Source organism: Paramacrobiotus metropolitanus, unplaced genomic scaffold (assembly GCF_019649055.1).
Source record: "Paramacrobiotus metropolitanus isolate TYO unplaced genomic scaffold, Prichtersi_v1.0 Parri_scaffold0000037, whole genome shotgun sequence".
NCBI classification, from domain to species: Eukaryota; Metazoa; Tardigrada; class Eutardigrada; order Parachela; family Macrobiotidae; genus Paramacrobiotus; species Paramacrobiotus metropolitanus.
The window spans coordinates 235,885-257,956 of record NW_026570257.1 but is presented as its reverse complement, the minus strand read 5'-3'; the positions used below and the strand labels follow the sequence as shown (position 1 = coordinate 257,956).

The 22,072-nt window shown below is 43.4% G+C and overlaps 4 protein-coding genes across 4 annotated transcripts; 2 read left to right on the top strand and 2 right to left on the bottom strand.

Annotated features, from left to right (window-relative positions):
- Positions 1 to 783: 783 nt before the first annotated feature.
- LOC129589888 (uncharacterized) lies at positions 784 to 3,645 on the top strand. Its single transcript, XM_055484789.1, has 5 exons — positions 784 to 1,323; positions 1,407 to 1,638; positions 2,161 to 2,593; positions 3,004 to 3,168; positions 3,245 to 3,645. The coding sequence occupies exons 1-3, from the start codon at positions 824 to 826 to the stop codon at positions 2,362 to 2,364; spliced, it is 936 nt and encodes a 311-aa protein (XP_055340764.1). The 5' UTR covers positions 784 to 823; the 3' UTR covers positions 2,365 to 2,593; positions 3,004 to 3,168; positions 3,245 to 3,645.
- A 10,356-nt stretch (positions 3,646 to 14,001) lies between these two features.
- LOC129589866 (uncharacterized) lies at positions 14,002 to 15,412 on the bottom strand. Its single transcript, XM_055484762.1, has 4 exons — positions 15,269 to 15,412; positions 14,972 to 15,118; positions 14,561 to 14,865; positions 14,002 to 14,311 (listed from the first exon to the last, which is right to left on the bottom strand). Exons 1-4 carry the CDS (start codon positions 15,306 to 15,308, stop codon positions 14,195 to 14,197), a joined length of 609 nt encoding a protein of 202 aa, XP_055340737.1. The 5' UTR covers positions 15,309 to 15,412; the 3' UTR covers positions 14,002 to 14,194.
- A 1,842-nt stretch (positions 15,413 to 17,254) lies between these two features.
- On the top strand, positions 17,255 to 20,480 carry LOC129589745 (uncharacterized). Its single transcript, XM_055484595.1, has 6 exons — positions 17,255 to 17,516; positions 18,415 to 18,603; positions 18,772 to 18,918; positions 19,476 to 19,560; positions 19,667 to 20,053; positions 20,126 to 20,480. Exons 1-6 carry the CDS (start codon positions 17,255 to 17,257, stop codon positions 20,151 to 20,153), a joined length of 1,098 nt encoding a protein of 365 aa, XP_055340570.1. The 3' UTR covers positions 20,154 to 20,480.
- On the bottom strand, positions 20,439 to 21,488 carry LOC129589744 (uncharacterized). Its single transcript, XM_055484594.1, has 3 exons — positions 21,346 to 21,488; positions 21,165 to 21,262; positions 20,439 to 20,751 (listed from the first exon to the last, which is right to left on the bottom strand). Exons 1-3 carry the CDS (start codon positions 21,442 to 21,444, stop codon positions 20,439 to 20,441), a joined length of 510 nt encoding a protein of 169 aa, XP_055340569.1. The 5' UTR covers positions 21,445 to 21,488.
- Positions 21,489 to 22,072: the final 584 nt, after the last annotated feature.

The window sequence follows — 22,072 nt, the reverse complement described above, 5'->3', positions numbered from 1 at the left end:
GTTTTGGGTACTGTGCCGACTCAGGGGGAAGGCAAGCATTCCTTAAATTCCTTAATTAGATCATACTGTTTGGGTGATGTTTGTGAACGATTGTTACTAATTTTTCAGACGGACTTATAGCAATTTGTTGCTTATAGCAATTTATGGTGGATAACATATTGAATTAGTGCGCTATGCACTTGTACAGTTCCATCTCATGCTAACTGCCAACTGGGATGAGTGGGATCAAATTTTTCATTCGAATGTTCCAGTACTTATTTTGCTGTGAGCGGTGTTCAGCTGTTTACTGAGTTAGTATGTACATTATAAAATCAGTAAAATAATACTCCCAAGTAAACAGTTAGCGAAGCATCGTGGAGCATGCAAACCTTCTCCAACAGGTGCTGCCGCGGGATCGTTACCAGAAACACCAGAATATGATCCCTCTGCAAACAAAGATCGCATTATTGATATGCAGACATATGGCAGTGCTCTTCAGCAAAGTGTAAATAACGGTTACTAAGAACCTGTCAATTGGATTATTGGCAAGAGACTGCTGACAAGCGGCTGCTTCCATAGCTATTCCTGTGGGAACGCAAGGAAAGGTGTACAGACAAGAGAACCCTTAGTATGACAAGCAAATGAATTCCTAAGCAGGGTGCGTAAACCGGTTCATTTTTCCAGGCCCGCGCAGAACATATGTTGCGGTGCAAGAATTGCAACAGTTGGCATTCTGTTATCCTCTCCGCCATTGCGCCATTCAGTCTCTGTTGGACTTAGCAGCCATCAGCCAGTGTTTTGTTTTTGTAAAAAAATTTTCCTCTGATATATAATTATATTCGCCATGGATGGGACTAGCGATTTAGTGCAGGTGTTGTTGGATGTTGAACCGGATAAAAAAGTGGCGGGTGAGCCGTTGCCAGTCCCAAAAACTCCGGACGAAGAAAAATTGGCGGAAAAAATACCGGAACGGGCGGTCATGCTGGAATCAAACGAACCGCACATCGCCACTTTCGATCGTTTCCTGAAATATACCTGGATTATCCTGCGGGTGTTCGGTTTGGTGCAGTGTTTCCCTATTCGCAACTCGGTCTGGAGAACGTGCTTACTCAGCATCAACGTGGCATGGTGTGCAGTAATTTCCGGCCTGTTGATAATTATTTCGCATATGGAAATGGTCCCACAGTTGGACTGGTGCAGCAAGAACCAGATGTACATGAAGAGAGCTGCAGTCTTGTGGAAAACTACATCGTCCATCATGTTGTTCATTTCCATTAGCGTCTTTCTGAAACGCATGCCGAAGCATTTTCGAAATGCTTACAAGCATTATTTGGAGAGCACAACGTGAGAGCTTTTTTGTAGCTAAGTGACTCATTTGTTTGTATAATTTCACATTGCATGTGGCATAACTGCTTTTTCATATGAAGCTTTCGAATTTCCCATACGGAAGCAACTGCAAAATCCCCTTCGCTATTCAAGCAACGGACATGGCTCGATTATGCAGTGATTATCAACATCATCGCCGCAGTTATCTTTGTTTTATCTAAATATCGCTTCTTGACACGTGTCGATATTTTGTCCGAACAAGGAACGCAGCTGTATGCGCAAACTGACTGGGATCCTGCCCCTAACCTTAAGCCATTTATGGCCGGCAGAAAGGTGAACTGACTGACGGCTGATGGTCAAGGAAGCTACCCGGCAGGAAAGTTAAGAAAGGTTGAAGGACATCATCATTCTTCCCGGGCTGAGATAGTTTTGATATGGTAACGGATCAGTGGGAGAGGTCAAATGCCCTGTGTAGCCCATTCGCGCAGGGTAACGGGTAATCGCGTAAGAACTATCAATAATAACAGCACCAAAAAATTATCGACATATAAAAAAGTAAGTTAGCGAAGATATTGAACGAAGCTAAACGGACACACTGACAAGTAAACCGATGACCTATTCCAGTATGGTTGTTATCGAATCGGAACGTTCACTTATTAACACTCCGTGAGGCATCGTTTTTTGTGCGAGCGCTTCTTACGCGCCTCGTCAATCTTACATGTTGACCTTTCCGAGTTATGTTTATTGTGGGCCGCTGCAAACTGCTTCCATCTTCTCGCCTAACGCTTACCCCTGCTGCCGGGCGGCTTCTTCGGCGATCAACCGTCAACCCACTTACCTTTCTGCCGGCGACAGATGCTGTACCGCCTCGGGATGTACGCCGGTATAATTGCGGATGTGCAGTTGCTCCTGGTCCGAGGTGTCGTGATAACGTGGTGTGTGCTGACGGTGGCTGCGCTGTACAACTGGCAGATGGTGATCCCACACACGACGGAGGGCTTGAAATCTGATGAGGAGCATGAGGAGACAGTGTCTGCATGGCACTTATATACTCTGTAAAAGAAAATTTTCCTGGCATCATGATGCGATATGGGACGTTGCCTGGGATTCCGGCCTTAACAACATGCTTTTCTATTTATTCTGCTATGATTATCTCGGTACTGCGGTCTCCCTTGGTGAACATATTTCCCGTGAATTTAGCCTGCCGCTTGCTGACCTTCTAGCGGTATTGGCTCAGCTCCTGATGGCAAGTAGCTTGGCATATCTGATTGCCACAGTCAGTGATGAGGTAAATCAATAATCCTTTATTTTCGGACGATAAACAAATATTTTGTGGTATAAGGCTAAGATTTCATTTTGAAAATCGGCTTTGTAGTTTGCATACAAATTTAAATTGTTTTGCCCATACAGGGGCCAGGAAAAGCGAACTTTAATTGTCTTTTAAATTGTTAGTACCTCACGTCATAATACGTCTGAGACGGAATCACACTATTGTCATTAGCTGTAAAAGCCTGGATTACGAAGCTAATGGAGTACCGTAATACTCGTATGTTTTAGTGGTATTGTAACGTAAATGTATTGATCGTTTGACATTTTTATCTGCCGACTGCCGAAGCACGATTATTACTAGCATCTACGTAGATCATATGCTTTCGCAGTTTCGTTGCCTGACAAGAAATATTTGTTGGTTTCTTTCAGGGGAATGATATGGCGCATTCTGTGGATCGATCGGTCTCCAGGGTGGGCGGTTCGCTTCCGAAAGAGGTGGAGAATGACTTGTACAAGAGTATTCGAAGCATTAGAAGTAGACCCGTGGGTCTGGCAGTGGGTCGGATGCCCATTAGCCGCGGAGTCGTTCAGATGGTACGCAGAATTTATGGGAACTATTCTTGCTCTCTAACAACGAAACGGAAGCATAACTGCTGTGCTTGCATTTTAGGCGGGCATTGTGATGGCGTTCATGGTCGGCAACGTTGTACTGCAAACAGCTACATTTCTCCCCATTCCGGCATAGCGAGCTAGTTTCACGTCCTCTACTCGTATCATTAACGTCATACTACAAAGTACATTTCTACTTTCCCGACCGTATCAATCCAAGTTCGATTTCTTAATGTAATTTTTGCCATTTCTACAGTACAATTTCGTGCAAAGTGCGTACCATGGCGGTTTATATTCGCGCTGTAGAGCTCCCACAGAATTTGCATGCCAGACTTCTCTTATAACTTATCGCGCCTCTCAATTCTGGCATTAGTAATTTATTAATTTAGCTAGAAACCTAACTCTACTCTGTACCGGAAGCTATATACTGCGTGTATCTACCATGAGATTGGCGCATTCGCTTCAGCGTGTTGTTAACCGACTGATGATGTAAATTCCGGTCAAACATGCATAAACATAATACAATCATTCATACAACCATTCATAAAAAAGTAGTGTGCAGAGAAAACCTCACCGGGATTGGTAGGAAGCACTATTAATCAGACTAAAAACAGCATCTAGAGGGTTGTGGCCGTGACCTTTACAAATCTCTACCGCTGCCGTCTTATCTTAAGCGAATGAAAGCACCCTTATTGCATGTCGCTTATTCCTGCCGCTTTTCGGTTAATGTCCGGATACAAGCGGGAACAGCTATCCGATAAAGAGAGTTCAAAGTCCATTTTGTACGCCCTTTAAGTGGCCCATTGGAGGCGATACGTAGTATGACCCAATAGAATTGTAATAAAATTGTTGAGAAAATGCTCACAAATAATAGAGCTTAAAAAATTGCGATAGTGTTTATTAATTAATCTAATACACGATCCAACTAAAATTCCTGTCACTAAAGTCGTTGACGGCAATGTTACTCGTTGGAAACTGTAAAAATTGGAAACCCCTCAGGCCGCAAAAAAACAATAAGGAACTGCAAAATCCTCTCAGACAGACAACTGCATGTGTTCAGTGGAATCTTGGACTGCAATGTGATTACCAGCGCTTCGTCTTTTGCCTTCCAGTATCCTGCGCACCACCTGTCGCTCTCAGAGCAAATAGAAATAACTAAAATAAGCATTCGGAAATCCCATCTCATGTTAATTGGGTCTAATTCTTCATTGAATGTTCCTACTGAGCGAAGTTCGCCAGCTCCCAGCTGTCTGGGGGCCTCCTAACGTGGAGAAGACGGCCGTTTCGTCGATGCAGTGGGTCATATTACAAAAGCTGTGCGAAAGTTAGAATTGTTTGAGCGCTGACACGTATTTCCAATCGATATAACGTTTTGCAGAAAAGAGTTCTTGCGATGTTCTTGCTTCATCTTGGAAACTGCTCCATTCTTACCTAATCAGTATATCTTGCATACGTCACCAGAAGGACACCTGTGAGCAGCCACATATCAGCTCAACATGTATCCGTTCCTAAAACCGAAGACCCGTGCTTAGGCGCATAATAACGGTAGTACAGTAATCGTTCAGCAGTCTAACGGCGAATCATGGCTGGGATACATGCAAGACATCGATGGAGACCACATGTTTATTGACTTTAATGCCACAGCATTTCCCGCTCGATGGATTCATGCCCGTTATCTGTGGGTACAATGGCATCTGGATGCAGTCTACTGTCGACGTACTGAGATCGGCGTACTGTCGACCACGAAATTCGAGAAAACGGCTCGCTGGCAGTTCTCATAGCAGTGCGCGAAACCGGCGATGGACCCTACATCTTTCGGTCGGCCCGTCTCGTTATACCAACGGCTAATTTACGCATGTTCTACGTCAGGGTAGGAGATGGTCCGGCATCCTACTGCATGGCAGCGCATTCATGGCAGTTTGCATCGACCGATGTTTTTGATAATTCTTCGCTTTTTGAGCATTATTGTGAAACAATGTATTATCGGAAATACACTGTGCCAATAAAGGACATCAGCCGCATCGAGGTTTTGGACCTGTATGCCGTGATGTGCGTGATCGATGTTGCTGCCATTAAACGAGTCGAAGACAGGGAGTGTGATTACAACTGCCAGATAGCATGGCGCCTTTTTGTCAGCGTCCAGAAGAATGCGCAAATGTTTGTTTGCGCTCAGTACAAAGGGAGCACATATAGTTCCTCAGCAGACTGGGATGAAGGCTGCCTGCTACGTGGTTTTGAAAAAACCTTGGAATGGTTCCACGATGACCGTAAAACACCGATGTGGAATGTAGGCTCGCTATAAAAGATATCCCTTGGGAACCAATCCTGGATATGGGTACGAATATGATAAATGGTTTAAAATTGTTTAAAACGAGTTTACAAAAAGCTCGGACAACGGTAAAAAACAGTCAATGCTTGCAGTAAATGCACAATTCACGAGTAGCACGAGGTGAAATGAACGGAAATTTACGACTTCTTGACATTTCGGCACCTATTTTACACTTTTAATATAGTTACTCTTTTCAGCATGCCGTTGTGGTTATGTCATTATGCCATTACGGTTAGGTCTCATTATATCGGATCCTGATATCTCGTTTGGTCCTGCGTTCAAGTGATACCAATGATGACATTGTGAGGCGCTTTCTGGAAACGGCGGAAGTCGATTGCCCTCCGATCCCTGATACAGTGTACGAAAAAGTCTTTGCTTGCTTACGGGCCTATCATTATCGCACCCAATAGGCAGCGCCTACTAGTAGGCGCTGAGGCTTGCCGGTTGTTGTATTCCAGCCCAATGAATTATCATTTTTCATTTCAACCTGTGACCTCGCTACCACTGCCGCCGGCGTTACCAAGCCTAATTAAGTGAAAGAAGTTAGCAAAAATCAGATTCTCTGCATGAGTAGATTGCTATTTTGTTATCACCCAATGCTGGGGAAGGGATTTACTTTCCGGCATGGAGACAGTATTGCCCAAACGCTGATACAGTATCTGACATAAGGGACCTTATTCCAGAACATTGCAATAGAAGTATGTATTTTAGAACCGGTGCATCTATTTCAGCCTCTATAAGACGAGACAGTATTGCAACAATATTCGGGTCCCGGGAACTGTCTTTTTATAAGGATACAACGACGGCAGAATCAATGAAAAATAAAAAAATCTTCCACTAGAGGAGCTGCTTGCAAGCAGTCTATAAAAGTTTGTTGGTACTTAATTGCAGTTGTAGTAATCAAATTCACGACTCAATCGGTCATGAAATTGCTGACTGAATAAGTATAAGTAGTTGAAGTCTAAGTACAGATAGTTGAATTACTAGCAGACTGTTTGGCCCAGTTCTGATTTTGGCAGAACAATAAAAACGTAATCTCAAAATCTCCTCAAACAGGGACAAATGTCTGCTCTCTCTCTTCTTGGGTGGCATTATCAGCGAATCAATTTTCCTTTCATCTGCCCTGTCATTGATTATCGCAGCACACAAGAAACAGCCCAAATCTTCGAACGACATGGATCTGACTTACGTAGCTATTTGTTGCATCAATGGGCGCTACATAGCATTTCATTTCGTCAGAGCAACTGTCAAATTATACGAGCTTTGGAAAAGTTGCTGACATACTATACAGTGGACAATAGTTATGCAGTGACCCGTGTTTCCAATCGAGTATATGATTACGCTCTGTAGTTGATCATTGCGTCGAGAATCTTTGCACACGAGAACACGTCCTGTAAATACATCCCTGCCGAACATGTACCCCTTCCAAAAGCCGAAAAGCCATGTCTGGGAACATAACAATGGCACTACAGTGATCGTTCAGCAGCCCAACGGCGAATCATGGCTGGGATACGTTCGAGACATCGATGTTGACCAAATGTTTGTTGACTTTAACGCAGCGGCATTTCCCGCTCGTTGGATTCATGCCCGTTATCTCTGGGAACACCTGAGTATAAACACATCTGAGAACCGGCATGAGCTCGACAAAATAATCAAAGATGAGGGGTCTCTGGAAGTTCAGGTGGCGGTGCGTAATGCCGACAATGGACCCTACATCTTTCGGCTGGCCCGTCTCGTTACACAAACGGCTGATTTCGGACTTTTTTATGCCAGTGTAGAGGATGGCCCATCGCCGTACTGCATGGTAGCGCATCCGTGGCAGATTGCACCGACCAACGCATTCGACTATCCTTCAATGTTCGAGGCAGCGCGCGGAATGATGTATTTTCGTAAGTATGTTATCCCAGTAAAGTGTGTTAGACGCATCGAGTTTTTGGACCTGGAGGCCGTGGACTGGGTTATTAATGTTGCTGCTGGTAAAATAGTGGGGGACAGATATTACGAATACAACAGCCATATAGCGTTACGGCTTTATGTATGCGTCCAGGCGGGAGCACTAGTATTCGTTTGCGGTCAGCGCGAGGGAGAGACATACCGTTGCTCGGCGGAGTGGGATGATGACAGCATGATACGTGGTTTCAAAAAAACTTTGAAAGTGTATCACGATGATAATGGAACACCACGGTCGAAGGCATGGGTCCGCCGGCTCGCTATAAAAGATACCCCCTACGAATCCATCCTTACTGTGGGTATGATGGATTGAATAAATGTGATTAAGCAGAATGCTTTATTTCGTTCATGCCATAATTAACCGACGCAGTTAAACAGCCTGCACTTAAAAAGTTTAAATGGCTAAAAAGGTAATTTCTGCAAGTACAAAGTTTTGAAACCAACCGTAAACTGTGGCTTTAGGGCGAGTATAGCAATCGCAAACTTCAGTACGTCCGCGATCATGCTCATGCATAGCAGAAGAATATGTGAAATTTACTGGATTTGGGATTTACTGGATGTGCAGTTTACTGGGCCCCTAACGGCGAGATACGAACTGCAAAACTAAACCCGTGCGTAAATAAATGCGAAGGGTTCATTTTGCATATTTGCATAAACTCGTGCATAAAGACCCGCCACATGTGGATTCTGCCTAAACGCTTCCCCGAATGGTTTGACCCGGACGGTTTGACTTAGGTAGCAAGTAAGTTTCCAAAGTTTTTGGCTTTGTGTCGAATGGGAATTTAGTGGCATTTACTAATCTAGGCCAAAAAACCCGGATAGAAACTTGCAAGCAAACGGGTTAAAATTTTTTGTTTATAGAAGAAAGGGCCGGAAACGGATTTTTCGATCGCTCAACCCAGTCGTTTATCATCGAAAGGGCAAACAAACTGAGTAAAACATTTAGGGTGGGCGTACAAAACAATGTTCAGGCTAAAACTTTTGTGTTTATTTAGGCACGAGTTTATGCATTTAAGCAAAATGAACCTTTCGCACTTATTTATGCACCGGTTTAGTAGTGCAGCTCGTACCGGGCCATGACCAAATGTCATTACTCTAGACGCGAAGATCAGTTATGTTGGCCATGTAATCCTGTTGGAGATTCTTCTCTTGCTTGACCTGCATTCTCAAGCCAAAGCCAAAAGGCAAGTGCCATACCTCACAATTCGGAAGCTAAGAAGCGCATGCGCTCTGCGCCGACATTCAAAGACGCCGTACGTTCAGAGAATAGTGAGATGTATCGGTATTTGCAGAGTCTGCGGCTTATGGTACCAGCTACTAAACGACTCCAGATCCAGCCGACACCTTATCATCAGCTGCTACATGGCTCTATCGTATCCCAGTTTGGACACGGGCCACGGGAGATATTATCAGTGTGCGTGGTGTTTGGACCGAGCGATAACCTCGCAGACGGCCAGTATCAGCTTCACGGATATCACCCGCTATTACACGAAATTCGACCACATTGCTTACATCACATCAGCACTGATGACCGTCAAGAAACTGCAAGTGCGCGTTATTCACGTCGTAGGGGGCTCATCTTACCGCGGAATGCACAGTGAACGCAACATGGATGGTCTTACCTGGACCCCTATTCGACTACAGAAGGACGTACGCAGACTTCTTGCTGTTTGTGGGCAACTGGTGCTGACTAACTACACTGTTGACGACATTTCCTCCAAGATGAACATAATAATAATTAATAACCTTCCCGATTGTGATAAGATATATGCCCGTATATGGGGAAGTGACGAATTCAAGCATCGCCAGACCTTGCGAATCGTGTTCCTCGCTTGGTTCTCCGCTCAACGGACACCGACGGAGACATGGTGAGAAGTTTGCTGGAAGCGGCGGAAACCAGCTGTCCTCCGATTCCGGATGCCATGTACGAGAGGGTGGAGAGCATCCGTCGACGTTGGATGGAGACTCTCGCGTATCCGGAGGAGTGGGACGCGGTTCGATTAAGTTTAGCGTTGTAATTTACATAAGATTTAACGATTACACTAACACATACCGTACCCTGTCGGTACGCACAGCAAACATGCAAGAATATCTACGGTATCTCCTCTACTGTACCGAGAGTCTGTGTAGTGTGTACCTTGCTTAGCGTTCAAAAATCAAAATTAACACGCTTTCTCCTTGTATAGGTACAGTGGATTTACAGTGGATGGAAGCACCATCAATTGGGCTGATGTTGACCTGCGCGGTCTGGATTTGCATTCGTTAAGCAAGCTAGCTGTGAACAGTATTGCTCTGGCTTTCTGGAATGAGGTCGAATGGCAACCTTAAAGTTCGCACTATGGTCATTTTCTGGTGGACGGCAATCGTTTTCTATCACAACTGTTTGTGTGTGCAGTAATATAAAAGTACTCTTTCACTAAATCTTTTGTCTAAATCGTTTCATTGCCTTACAACCGACAGGTCGTTATTGCAGCCAAGGAGAAGGCGGTGTTTTCTATAAGGATACGACCCAACAGAATCAAAAATAAAAATGTGAGGGTTTCACAGTCACTAGAACTGCTTGCGAACTACATCAGTATGCAGTTGCAGTTATATTGCTTGCCGGGAAAGTGCGGAAAAACTTTGCCGGGAAAGAATAAAATTGTTTATAATAGTGATTTTGTTGTTTTTATAATTCTTGATTGTGCAATATCAATCTGTAGTGAAGACTTCTGACTGTTATGTCGCGGTGAAAATGTCAGTAAAAATCACAGTACAGTTATACGAGTATTACGTAATCAAACCGGCAATACATAGAATAGTTTAAATACTGCAACACTGCGCTGAATTTACTAGCAGGTTGCTTGACCCAGTTCTGCTTCTGGCAGAACAATGAGAAATGAGGACTTAGACGAGGGACGTTTGTCCTCTGTCTAAATGGATTGCATTACCACAAAGATTTAATTGCCTGTACATCGTCCATCACTTTCTTTTTATATTCCTGTTACATAAAGCAGAAACAGGTCAGATCTCCGAACGATATCGTAAAAACACGTTAGGGCTTTGCTTTTGTGAAATGCTTTTCAAAACTGAGGGCGCCATACTGCATTCCGTTTCGGCTGTGAAAGCGAGTCAAATTTTATAAAAGCTGTGCAAAAAAAGTAGATAACGTATTGTAATGCAGTGACCTCTGTGTCCAATCGGAATTATCGGATAAATATGTAATTCCTTGATCTGCTCATCACTGCAAAAAGTAAGCTTTGCACACTAAGACGTCACCTGCAAATAGTAAGTACATCCCTGCCGGACATGTATCCCTTCCAAAGGCCGAAAAGCCATGTCTGGGAACATAACAATGGCACTACAGTGATTGTGCAGCAGCCCAACGGCGAATCATGGCTGGGATACGTGCGAGACATCAATGGAGACCAAATTTATGTTGACTTTAATGCCGATGCATTTCCCGCTCGTTGGATTCATGCCCGTTATCTCTGGAACCATTGGCGTATAGACACGTATGAGACCCGGAGTCGTGTCAACAAGGCCATCAAAGAAGATGGCGCTCTTGAGGTTCAGGTGGCGGTGCGTAGTGCCGACAATGGGCCCTACATCTTTCGGCCGGCCCGTCTCCTTACTCCAACCGCAGATTTCGGATTGTTTTATGCCAGCGTAGAGGATGGCCCATCTCCGTACTGCATGGTAGCGCATTTGTGGCAGATTGCGTCGACTACCGTATTTGACTGTCCTTCAATGCTGGAGCGAGCACTCGGAACAATATATTATCGGAAGTACACTGTGCCAGTAAAGAATATCAGCCGCATCGAGTTTGTGGAACTGGAGGCCGTGGACTGGGTCATTGATGGTGCTGCTGCTAAACGAGTGGGGGACGGTTATGCCGAATACAACCACCGGATAGCGTTACGGCTGTTTGTAAGCGTCCTGGCGGATGCCGTAGTTTTCGTATGCGGTCAGCGCAATGGAGAGACGTACCGTTGCTCGGCGGAGTGGGATGATGATAGTATGATAAATGGGTTCGAGAAAACCTTGAAAGTGTATTACGATGATAATGGAGCACTGCGAAGGAGGGCATGGACCCGCCTCCTCGCTATAAAAGATGTCCCTTATGAATCCATCCTTGATATGGGTACGATTGGATGGGCTGATTTGATTTTTAGCCTACATATACTAGTACAGCTTGAATCCATTTTTTTCGTGCCATATCTTGTTTAAAAACTCAGAAAAACACATTAGGAATAGAGTGGCAATGGTTTCGGGCTACAAGTAAAGTTTTGGAACAAACCAGAAAATCGAAAATTACGGCCATAATGCGAGTATTATGGCATACCAAGCGCTAACGTATTATCATTAATATAATATTTCTGTAGTACAAGTATACCAAACGCAAACTACGTTCGCACTCCCCACCAAGAAAATATGCAAATTATTGAATGATATTGACTGTTATTGTTGCAGATGCAAAGATCACATATGTTGGCCATAACATCCTCTTGGAGATCCTTCTCTTCCTTGATCTACATTCACAAGCCAAAGCCAAAAGGTATGTACCTCGAAATTCAAAAACTCGAAAAGGGCTTAAAGACAAAGGCGCCGTAAAACAGAACGTTAGAAGGGCTGTGAGATGCGAATCGTTTACAGGGTCTGCGGCTTATGGGGCCTGCTGCTAAATGACTCCAGAGCCAGCCAACATCTAATCATCAGTTGCTACATGGCTATATCATATCCGAGTTGGGAACCAGGTCACGGGAGAAATTACCAATGCGCATGGTGTCTGGACCGAGCGCTAACGGCGCAGACGGCCAGCATCAGTTTCACGGATATCACCCGCTGGTACACGAAATTCGAGCACATTGCTTACATCACGTCGGCACTGTTGACCGTCAAGAAACTGCAAGTGAGTATTATTCACGTCAAAGGAAGCTCATCTTATTATGGGATGGAAAGTAGAAGCAAAATGGGTGGTCTCCGATCCCCTGTTCGACTCCAGAAGGACATACGCAAACTTCTTGCTGTTTGTGGGCAACTGATGATGACCAACTATACCGTTGACGACATTGCCTGAGAGATGGTCACGATAATTCTTAATAATGATCTTCCCGAATGTGAAAAGATTTATACCTGTTTACGAGGACCCGGAGGACGTCTAGTATTCGAACCGTCAAAGCGTCCGAACTTACGAATCACGATTTCCCGCTTGGTTCTCCGCGCAACGGATACCAACGAAGACATGGTGAGGCGTTTACTGATAGCATCGGAAACCAGCTGTCCTGCGGTGCCGGATGCCGTCTATGAGAGGGTCCAGAGTATCCGTCGACGATGGATGGAGACGCTCACGTATCCGGAGGAATGGGAGGCGGTTCGACAAAGTTTAGCATTGTAATTCATATAGGATGTAACTATTACAATAAAAAAATACCGTACGCACAATAAACATCCACGAATATTTACGGTATCTACTGTACTGAGAGTCTGTAGGCCTTGCTAGAATTTAAAATTAACACGCTTTCTTCTTATGCAGGTACAGTGGATTTAAAGTGGACGGAAGTACCGTTAATTGGGCTGATGTTGACCTGCGCGGTGTGGATTTGCATTCGTTGAGCAAGCTCGCTGTTAACAGTATTGCGCTGGCTTTCTGGAATGAGGTTGAATGGCAATCTTAAGTTCGCACTGAGGTCATTTTCTTGAAGACGACAAGCGTTTTCTCTCGCAACAATTTGTGTGTGCAACAAAATTAACGTGCTCTTCCACCAAATGGTTTATCTTCCTTTTATTTCCTTACAACCGGTAAGCCGTTATCGCAGCCAGGGATACGGAGGAGAGTCTACTTTGAGAACTACAAGCAGTTGTTGCTTGCCGCACGGTATGTTATATGTAGCATCCATAATCGTAATTTATTATTTTATCGAGCAGTCGGGAAATACGTATAAAAGCAAAGCGACTCATGCGTGGGGGGTTAGGTTTATTCAATCAAAGCTAACAATATTGTAAATAAACCACAGGTAGAAGCTTCTACCATTTGGGCTGAGGCTCTGAGCAACATAAGCATAGCAAGCTAACAAAACACGGCCATCCGATCAGACGGGTTGAAAGGTCGTCTCAAAAATGCGTTTACTAAAACAGAAAACTACCACACAGAAAATTCTGAAATGGCTAGCAAATCCAGATCCCGTGGTCCACAATCATCCAAAGAAGGGACGGTGAATGAGAAATCCGTCCGACCTGATGTACATATAACAGGACATCAACCAGAACGCTTATCCCATGCCACGGATAATCTCTAAACTTAAACGCTGAACGAGGAATCAAATAGCGGCCCTCTCCGGTTCCTCATTCTTTAGTAAATTTTTGGTAGTCTCCTTTAAAAGGTTATGTCAGACCATTGTGTTGTTTTGTTAGAGCTATGTTCATTTGTTTTATTTGCACGGTTTCTGAATCGAGTTTGTCGATTATATAGATAACACAAGGCCATCCCACAGCAATTCTCGCTGTTTACACTAAACAAGATCTACCGTCAAGAGGTGACAGATCAATGAACAGTCGAATTCTGCTATGTGTTTTTGATAAAACAAATCTTAGTACAAAACCAGAAAAATTAAAGAAATCAAAAAACTTTAGGACAAATTGGACATCAGACAGTAAGATTCCGTTACGTTCCAAAAGCGAAACTGTATGAAACTAAAAGGTTTCTATTGCGAGTCATGCACATGATAATAATATTATAATCAAAAGTGCCGTTTACGACTGGCCAGGCGGAGCCTTCAAGATCGTTGGTGGTGCACTGGCTTCGTCATTGGCAACTTTGAACCATGGCGCTGTTGACACCAAGGGAATCGGCCTGGCGACGGTTGCGGTCTGCGAATAAAACATCCTTAACTACCACATCTACCCTAATAAAATGGTGGACAGCGGCGCAATCTAGAATTCCTGTCGTGCATGCTGCCACCCGGCGTTGCGGCTGAATGTATGCTGCTTAAATCAAGCAAGGAAAAAAAGCAGTACATATATCAGACGCAGTCCTAAAACTTGAGCAGAATAGCAGCAAAAGGCACATTGATTATTTAGACAAGCCGCTTCATCCTTGTTTTGGTTTCGGAAACTTACAATAAAGTATCCCGTGGCGTTCGGGTAGAAGGCGATGATCGATTCCCAGACAACGGTCTTGGTGGGATCCGGTTTGCTCCACACAAAGTTGGCCTTCAGCGTGGTGGCGTTGATCATGTTAAACAGGTGCTGGAACGTGTTGTTCGGAATGAACGGGACATCCTGGATACCTTGTACGCCCAAATCGAATACGGTGACCAGATTGTACGACGCGTTGGCTCGTCCTAAGGTTTGGGAGTATTGCCCGTTCGGGAGCTTTTTGTAGATCACACGCTCGCCTTGCTCAATCAGATCGTGAGGAAGTCCTACAGCGACGTTTTCAAATTACAAAAACTTTTTGATTTGAACATTTCAGACTATGCTCTTAAGTACAAGCGCAAAAGTGAGTCGCTGTTTGTTGCTGACAATTACCGAACTGGTCGTTGATCCCGAATACATCGGCAGCCTTGGAATACCACTGGTCATAAACGCCCAGAAATGGGTCCAGTGACCATTGCTGTGGTGATGGTGCGGAATAATAACTACTCTGAGCGATAACAGACGCCACCATGCACAGCACTGTAAAAAGAAATTATTCATTAAAAATGCATTTTTGCTATGTGTTAATTTCACCATTAGTACAATGTATTTTAAATTAAGCTGGAATACAAGCCGTTATCACAAATCGAGAACTTGGAAATATTTTAAAACTGAGGGCCTGAGACGTACCCAAAGTCACTGCGGACAGTGCTTTGAAAGAATGGTGCATCTTTGTGAAATGAATCGGTGGCGAGCTGTATATTGTCAATGCACTACAGTGCTTAACCTCACAACAGATTCATTCTTGAGGAATCTGGCTTTTATGGCATCTTATTCTTCTTCGACCGTTTTTGCTTATACAATAATGAATATTATGGCATAATAAACAGCGTTTGGTAATTGTTATGCGGTGAGGCTGTAACTGCAGTTTACGTTACCGAATGAACGAACGCAACATTAACTCACCGCAGACGAAACATTTACACAGTTACACAGCGAAAGAACAGCATTCTGTCTGTTCTCCGCAACGCGCCGGTAACCCAGATCATTAATCATGACTTTGCAGCGATATAAGCCGGTTATTTCTTGTGTTATATACCTTATGTTCTTATGCGGAAATGCTAACTAAGCAAAACAACATCATAAATCTGCAAATTTCCCGCGTCGCGTGCGTTGCACTTTAACTTGGAAAAGAAATTTCCCATTAGGCAACATTTGTCTGCCTGTTTCTGTGCATTTAAGCTTCGCAAGCCAAAAAATGATGAGCATTTGAAATTTGCGAAACAAGAAAGTTCACTTAAAGAAAAAAGATCAGGAGTTATTTCTAATATTGATGTCATACGAATAAGTACTCGTAACTGCATTATAAATTAACGAGTTATAAATAAATAAATTATAAAGTAACGAAATGAAATTGTTAGAAACATTGTTAAACGAAAAAAGCTTTGGTACTTCGGCATTTCTCAGCTCCTAAAACAGATAACTTCCACCATAATTATATATATCTTGAACAACGGATCACCCTCGTATTCAAAGTTCCCGTTAGTTTCAAATTTTCTGACAGTTCAAAAATCTCAAAATAACTGTTTTCCATAAATTAAATGTCTTACAAGTCCCAATCTTAAACCCGCGGTTAAACTCTCGCAGTTCCCATAACGTGCCATTCTGCAACTGGTTCAGATTTGCTTGCCGGTCTGCCCAAAGATTTTGTTTTCATTGTAGGATTAGTACTTGTGAATGGAAGCTTTAGGTTTAAAATCTGATTTGAACCGTGACTACGTAAAACAGTTAATTTTGGAATTTTTGATCTATCAGAAAATTTTATTACGTGGGTAATCCAGTGTTCAGGATGTACGAGTATAATAACGAAGAGCAAGATGTACGTGTACGAGTTCCGTTGTTAGGAAATGCCGCAATATCGATGCCGTTTCTGGCCCCCCTAGGGTGAAAACACACACCTGATCTCTGACTAGCAGATTTTGTATGTATCTTGGAATAACAAGTACGTAATAATAATAATTACCTATTCAAAGCTTAGTCTTTTCACGAACAGCAAGAGATGACCCACTTTCGCTGCTTGCAGACCGTGAGCAGATGTTCGATAAATGTAATACTAGTAATAGTGGGCCGCCGTCCGTTGGTGGCTGGCCGTGTTGCAGGAGCATGACTTCCGAGCTTGGTAGCTTGCTGTGCCCGTGATATGCAGGGTTGCAGTACCCTGTACTTCACTGAATTCCCTTAGCTTCGCGAAACAAGATTCACAATGCAAAAAATAGTCACCAAACTGTTTGTAACGCCCTGAAAGAGCCCTTCCAGGACTAAAACAAAGCAGCAAAGAGTTTTCGCTAAGCTTACTTTACATTAATAACTACTCGTATCATTGTCTCTTTTACTGTTCCCTGATACATATTAATTTTAATAGCGTGACAGCGTACCATCTGCTCGTCCATCTAACGGACGCAACCGACGAACTTCGTATCACATTTGTACATAATTGTGTATTTATTGGTCGCAAATCGGTACACTGTGCAATATCATCGTTATTCGCCCATTAACATGGATTGTATCGTATCGACTCCTTTTCGGAGCTTATTGCGTGCTAGCACAGAGCACGAACTTAATCACGGGAACACCGCACTGATTCAGCGAGAAAACGACGAATGGTGGCTGGGGTACATGCAGGATATTGAAGGTGACTACGTTTTCATTAATTTCAATTCCACAACGGTCGCCTCCGATTGGATTCATATGAAGCATGTCCGGTCACATCCGTTTGTGGATACACAACGAAATTTTATTGACAGCGAAATTGAAACAAAAGGATATTTTAAGGTGCATGTGGCGCTGCGAAGGGAGGACGATGGACCGTACAAATTCCAACCGGCCAAGCTGATTGTGCCTATTTTCACATATGCTACAGCCTTTGGCAGTACAAATGGTAAGCAATACTACTCCGTAATGCTTGGCACAACCAACTCTCACAGTTAGCTGTGCCAAGCATTACGGATTAGTGGTGCCTGTTTTCTTGTAAAAAAAAAACAGTAAACAACTCCAGAAATTCGTATAAATCCCTCGTAAACGGGCAGTATTTTGTTTCGCCTTCTTAAGCGCACCTCCTGCTATAGTTGCTAAAAACTCGCTTTCACCTTTCGTTTCTTTAACCTTGCTCATAAGTACCAATAATACAAATGATCGTCAATACTTAATAATCATTGGCGGAAGGTCGAGAGCCAGTTAGGTTCACCGTTATATAATACATGGTTCCGTGAGAGTTATTTGTACTAGGGAAACTGGTGTGCACTGGTGGACCGAAGCGAAAGTAGATATTAAAAATACAAATAGTCCCTGACTGATTCTTAGTTTTCTAAACGTTTTTGCTTTTAATGCGCACTGAAGAAAAATCAGCATTAAAAAAGTTCCTGCAGTTAGGTTAGATATACAAATTCCAATAAAAGTGCTACGAGTACATCTACGATTTTCTGGTTTTATGTATTTTTACTCTTATTTTATCACATTCAGAAGACCACAAAGCGTTGCATAGTTATCGCAGAGGTACAAATACACACTCACATACCGGTACAATAAGTACAAACCTTTTACTTATGGAAAACTTGTTTGTTTTGTGCTGCCAGTTTGAAATAAAAATAATTGTCATGATTATGAATCATCCGCAGTAGCATGGAAGTACTCCGAAGAAGTCGTTTGAACTTCGAGGCGTGCAATAACAATCATAAAAAAGTTTCAGCGATCGCGCAGACTGGAACTGAACGCTTTACCGGCTGATTTCTTCAAAAATAGCCTACATGTATTGTACATAATACTGGTCTGCATTTTAGTGTATTTCGTCGAACTGGACAGTGTGGCTGCAGATTCATCTACGCGCTTGGTGGCTCATTTGTGGCAGCTGGTAACCAGATCGGCTTTCGACGAACCATCCCTGTTCGCCAAACGGAATAGCGCAAATGGCTTGTATTATCGCAAGTACATCGTTCCACAGCATCCACACGAGGTTCAACAGAAGCAGAGTAAAGGGTGCCAGTACAATTTACGTGTGGATACCATAACAAGCTGTATCGAGCTAGCACGACAGAAAGCGTTGCGCATCGGATACCCTGCTCAAACACGGACAAAACACCGGTTTTTTGTTTGCGCTGACGCAGACCAGTTAAGATTTGTGTGCGGACAGTATGCAGCGGGCAGTCCGAATGACAGTATGATTTGGAGTGAAGAAAACTTAATCGAAGCGTGTCGGCAATACTTTGGCAACTTGAATCTATGGTTTACGAAAAACCCCTTCCTTGAAAAATCGGCTGTTGAAGAATTGGTTCATCATGAAGAAGGTAACGAAGCTACTACCTGATAGCAGCAATCTGATAAAAGCATTCCCAGAAATATGATTTGCCGCCATTTCTCTGTAGGTATAACAGTAGAATAATAGTATACTAATGAAAATTATGTTATTGGATATACAGTATATAAAATAATTACGTACTTCTGTTGTGTACGCACTCACACGTACCGGTGGGTGCGTACACAACAGAAGTACGTAGCGGTATAAAGACCAGCTCCTTAACGTCGGGAGATTTTTGCGATGATAATTTATACTTGCATGCGCCGTGCGGCAGGGCTAGCCATCAAGGAATAATTGCCACGCTAGTACCAGCTTCGTCATACGTACCACAAGTCACGAGCAACAACGTATGAATTTTTATTAATCTGTACTGTACATAACCCATTGACGCCTATCTTGCATACTAAAGTGACTGACTCCATTATACTTACACATAAGACCTCAAGTGTCAATATTTTTTTCCGTTTGCTGTTCGCCATCGAAGCAACGTGACCTCTATCCGAGCAAAAGATTCAGAAGTCCACAGTAACTCTTTGCTGGTCGTAGATGTCATGATTCATACCGTGGCACTTCCGATTCTGAGTGAGATCTTGTTAAGCGTGCACTTGCACGGACAAGCGATGCTCATGCGGTAAGTGCATAAAGTCATCATGCACATGATAAAGCCATAATTGCGGATGCGCATCCGGTAATGTCCTACTGAGTTAATGCTGTTAAATGTGTTTCGGATTTTGAAGGGTTTGCCCACTATGGCGAGATTTGTTGTCCCAAAAAGGAGCTCAAAACCGACATGTTGTTTTCGATTGCTGCACAATTGCCCTGGGAGGCACATACAAATTTGCATGGTGCATGGACCAAGTGGTAACGGCGCAAACTATCGCTATCACATTTATCAACATGACTCGATCATCGGGGTTTCCCGTGATAACCGCAGTCGCAGCAAAACTAATTAGTGTGAAAGCCATTCAGGTGCCATGCGTTCATGGCCACTGGGGAACACTAAGTGAAAAAGAGCGTTTCGTCGCCGATATACGATTGGACTTTGTGGTAATACCTTGTGGGCAGGAGAGGTACGAGTTCCGGCGACTCTCGCACCACGGTCAGGAGTGCGGAGTTATCTGGAGGTGAGCAGCAGTGCAGCACTGGTGACTACCACTGGAAATAACGGAATAAGAAAATTGATGTTGATGTTGCAGTGCACTCCGCAAAAACCCATCAAGCTAGAATATGTCAACAGAAGCTCAGTTTCCGAAGTCGACTTGTTCGCCTCAGTTTGCTGTAACATTCTTACGTTGTCGATAGCTTTTGCAATACTTACAGTATGTGCGATGTTTATTCAGCCTGTGGCGTTGTATAAATGAAATCACACTCGTTTCGTATTCATTTTTCCTTTTTTGTTAGTACTTCGTTTTCCTCTTAAACCTATTTTCAGCGTACATAATTACTCCGTACTGCCTGATGTGTTTGTGCACGTTTCCCGTACTGCGATATATGTAAATACCGTTCACTTTACATCAGTTCCTGTTTGACGATGACGACGCTCTTATCGGGCAACGTAACACACTGGAAATGAATGGCATGCATTGTCTCGCCCCATGCACAGTGACTGGTCTCTTCTTTGGCATAGAATTTGCACTGTAAACTGGTTATGAACACTGCCCCGTCATCCAGGCCGACGACGAACTTGAGTTGCTCCCGATGATGGCAGGATGTCACCGGGAAGCCTCTGGGTTCCCATACTCCACAGTAGGTGGCCAGGTTAGGGTCCACTTTGGTACCCAAGCGGCGGAAGTCGATCAGGTCATTATGGACGGACATAGTCCTGTCAAAATCAGCGGTGCATCGAAATGTGTGTCACGTACACATACTCAAAGGTCAGAACGATCGAAGTCGCTTAACTTCGACATAAAAGTAATTCAAAGCAATAATAATGATTGTTTGTAAACAAATGCGGCTTAAGTTAAAACAGATGTCTTGATGATTAACAAAATACTGCTAGCAATATTTATCTCAGCAATAATGCTTACGATTTGATAACCTCAAAACATCTCAAAAGCATAAGAAATTATTCATTCTGCGCGTAATTTCTATTTTTCTACAGTAAAAAAACTAAGTACTGTAGGTATGTACAATAAATAGTAATAAAAACGAATTCAACTAAGCAACAACATAACGAAGTAAAAAAATTTGTATTTCATGAAAGTGTTCAGGGCGGGCAAATTGCTTTGTACTCACACAATGCGAACTGCCGGTTCAAAGGTCAAGAAGACCTGATACGGTTCGTCGATCCCGAATTTGATTGTTTCCGGGAAGGAGAAACGAAGCCCATCTTCCTGCATGTAAAAGCCTTCTTAAAAACGAATTTGCAGCTAATATATCCATTTAGCAAATTATTGCAGATTGCCTTAAAAACTACCGGCTTCCCGTTGGACACCCGCGTAAAGGACAAACACAACCGGAAATGTTTTGACCCTTCGACACGTGATCCCGCTATCGTTGCCCGGCGATGGTCCATGATTTGTGCGATATTACTGTTACTGCTATGAAGAAATTACTGCCGTGTCGTATCACAACATTTGTAAATACTGTGGCAACGCGTGCGCGCCAACCATTATTGATTTCCGGTTAAAGCTACTTGAGTTTTCTTAACAGCAGATACATTGTCGCTGTCCGGTATGGATGAATGGCGGCAATCAGCTGCGCAATAACAGATGGTAAGTGCTCGCAATACGCACCGTTGTTTCGCTGTTGATTTAAGGGATTCACGCATTGTGCAACTTTTTGACAAAATCAGCATTACCGATCACTTTTTACCATGTGGCCGGCTACTGTAAAACAATCTACAGTAGACTGAGTCAGTGATAAAGAAAGCTAACGGAAATGTTAAACATTTTGAAAAGCCTTTGGATTTTTTTCACCGCTGTGACATGTATACGGTTACTGAACCAATGTCTGCAATTGTCGCGGTATTCTGAGAGTCATTAAGTAGCATTTTGTTGCACTAACTGTGTTCCTTGATTGCGTTGGTACCGGTTACACGACAACGCGACAAGACAACTTTATTCCTTTTGACATTTGACAGAGGATATCAATTCCGACAACTTTATTAGATATCCCCCACCATGCGCTGTGCCGCCCGTATA

What these genes read in the sequence shown, in the direction of transcription:
- LOC129589888 (XM_055484789.1), top strand. Translation starts at nt 824, where the DNA reads ATGGATGGGACTAGCGATTTAGTGCAGGTGTTGTTGGATGTTGAACCG. An exon ending in CATTATTTGGAGAGCACAAC is followed by an intron (nt 1,324 to 1,406) that starts GTGAGAGCTTTT and finishes TTTCATATGAAG; the next exon opens with CTTTCGAATTTCCCATACGG. An exon ending in CATTTATGGCCGGCAGAAAG is followed by an intron (nt 1,639 to 2,160) that starts GTGAACTGACTG and finishes TGCCGGCGACAG; the next exon opens with ATGCTGTACCGCCTCGGGAT.
- LOC129589866 (XM_055484762.1), bottom strand. Translation starts at nt 15,308, where the DNA reads ATGCACCATTCTTTCAAAGCACTGTCCGCAGTGACTTTGG. An exon ending in CGGGATCAACGACCAGTTCG is followed by an intron (nt 14,866 to 14,971) that starts GTAATTGTCAGC and finishes ACGTCGCTGTAG; the next exon opens with GACTTCCTCACGATCTGATT. An exon ending in ACGCCACGGGATACTTTATT is followed by an intron (nt 14,312 to 14,560) that starts GTAAGTTTCCGA and finishes TTTTATTCGCAG; the next exon opens with ACCGCAACCGTCGCCAGGCC.
- LOC129589745 (XM_055484595.1), top strand. Translation starts at nt 17,255, where the DNA reads ATGCAGGATATTGAAGGTGACTACGTTTTCATTAATTTCAATTCCACA. An exon ending in AGCCTTTGGCAGTACAAATG is followed by an intron (nt 17,517 to 18,414) that starts GTAAGCAATACT and finishes TCTGCATTTTAG; the next exon opens with TGTATTTCGTCGAACTGGAC. An exon ending in CGAGGTTCAACAGAAGCAGA is followed by an intron (nt 18,604 to 18,771) that starts GTAAAGGGTGCC and finishes GACAGTATGCAG; the next exon opens with CGGGCAGTCCGAATGACAGT.
- LOC129589744 (XM_055484594.1), bottom strand. Translation starts at nt 21,444, where the DNA reads ATGGACCATCGCCGGGCAACGATAGCGGGATCACGTGTCGAAGGGTCA. An exon ending in GGGTGTCCAACGGGAAGCCG is followed by an intron (nt 21,263 to 21,345) that starts GTAGTTTTTAAG and finishes TTTTACATGCAG; the next exon opens with GAAGATGGGCTTCGTTTCTC. An exon ending in GAACCGGCAGTTCGCATTGT is followed by an intron (nt 20,752 to 21,164) that starts GTGAGTACAAAG and finishes TGATTTTGACAG; the next exon opens with GACTATGTCCGTCCATAATG.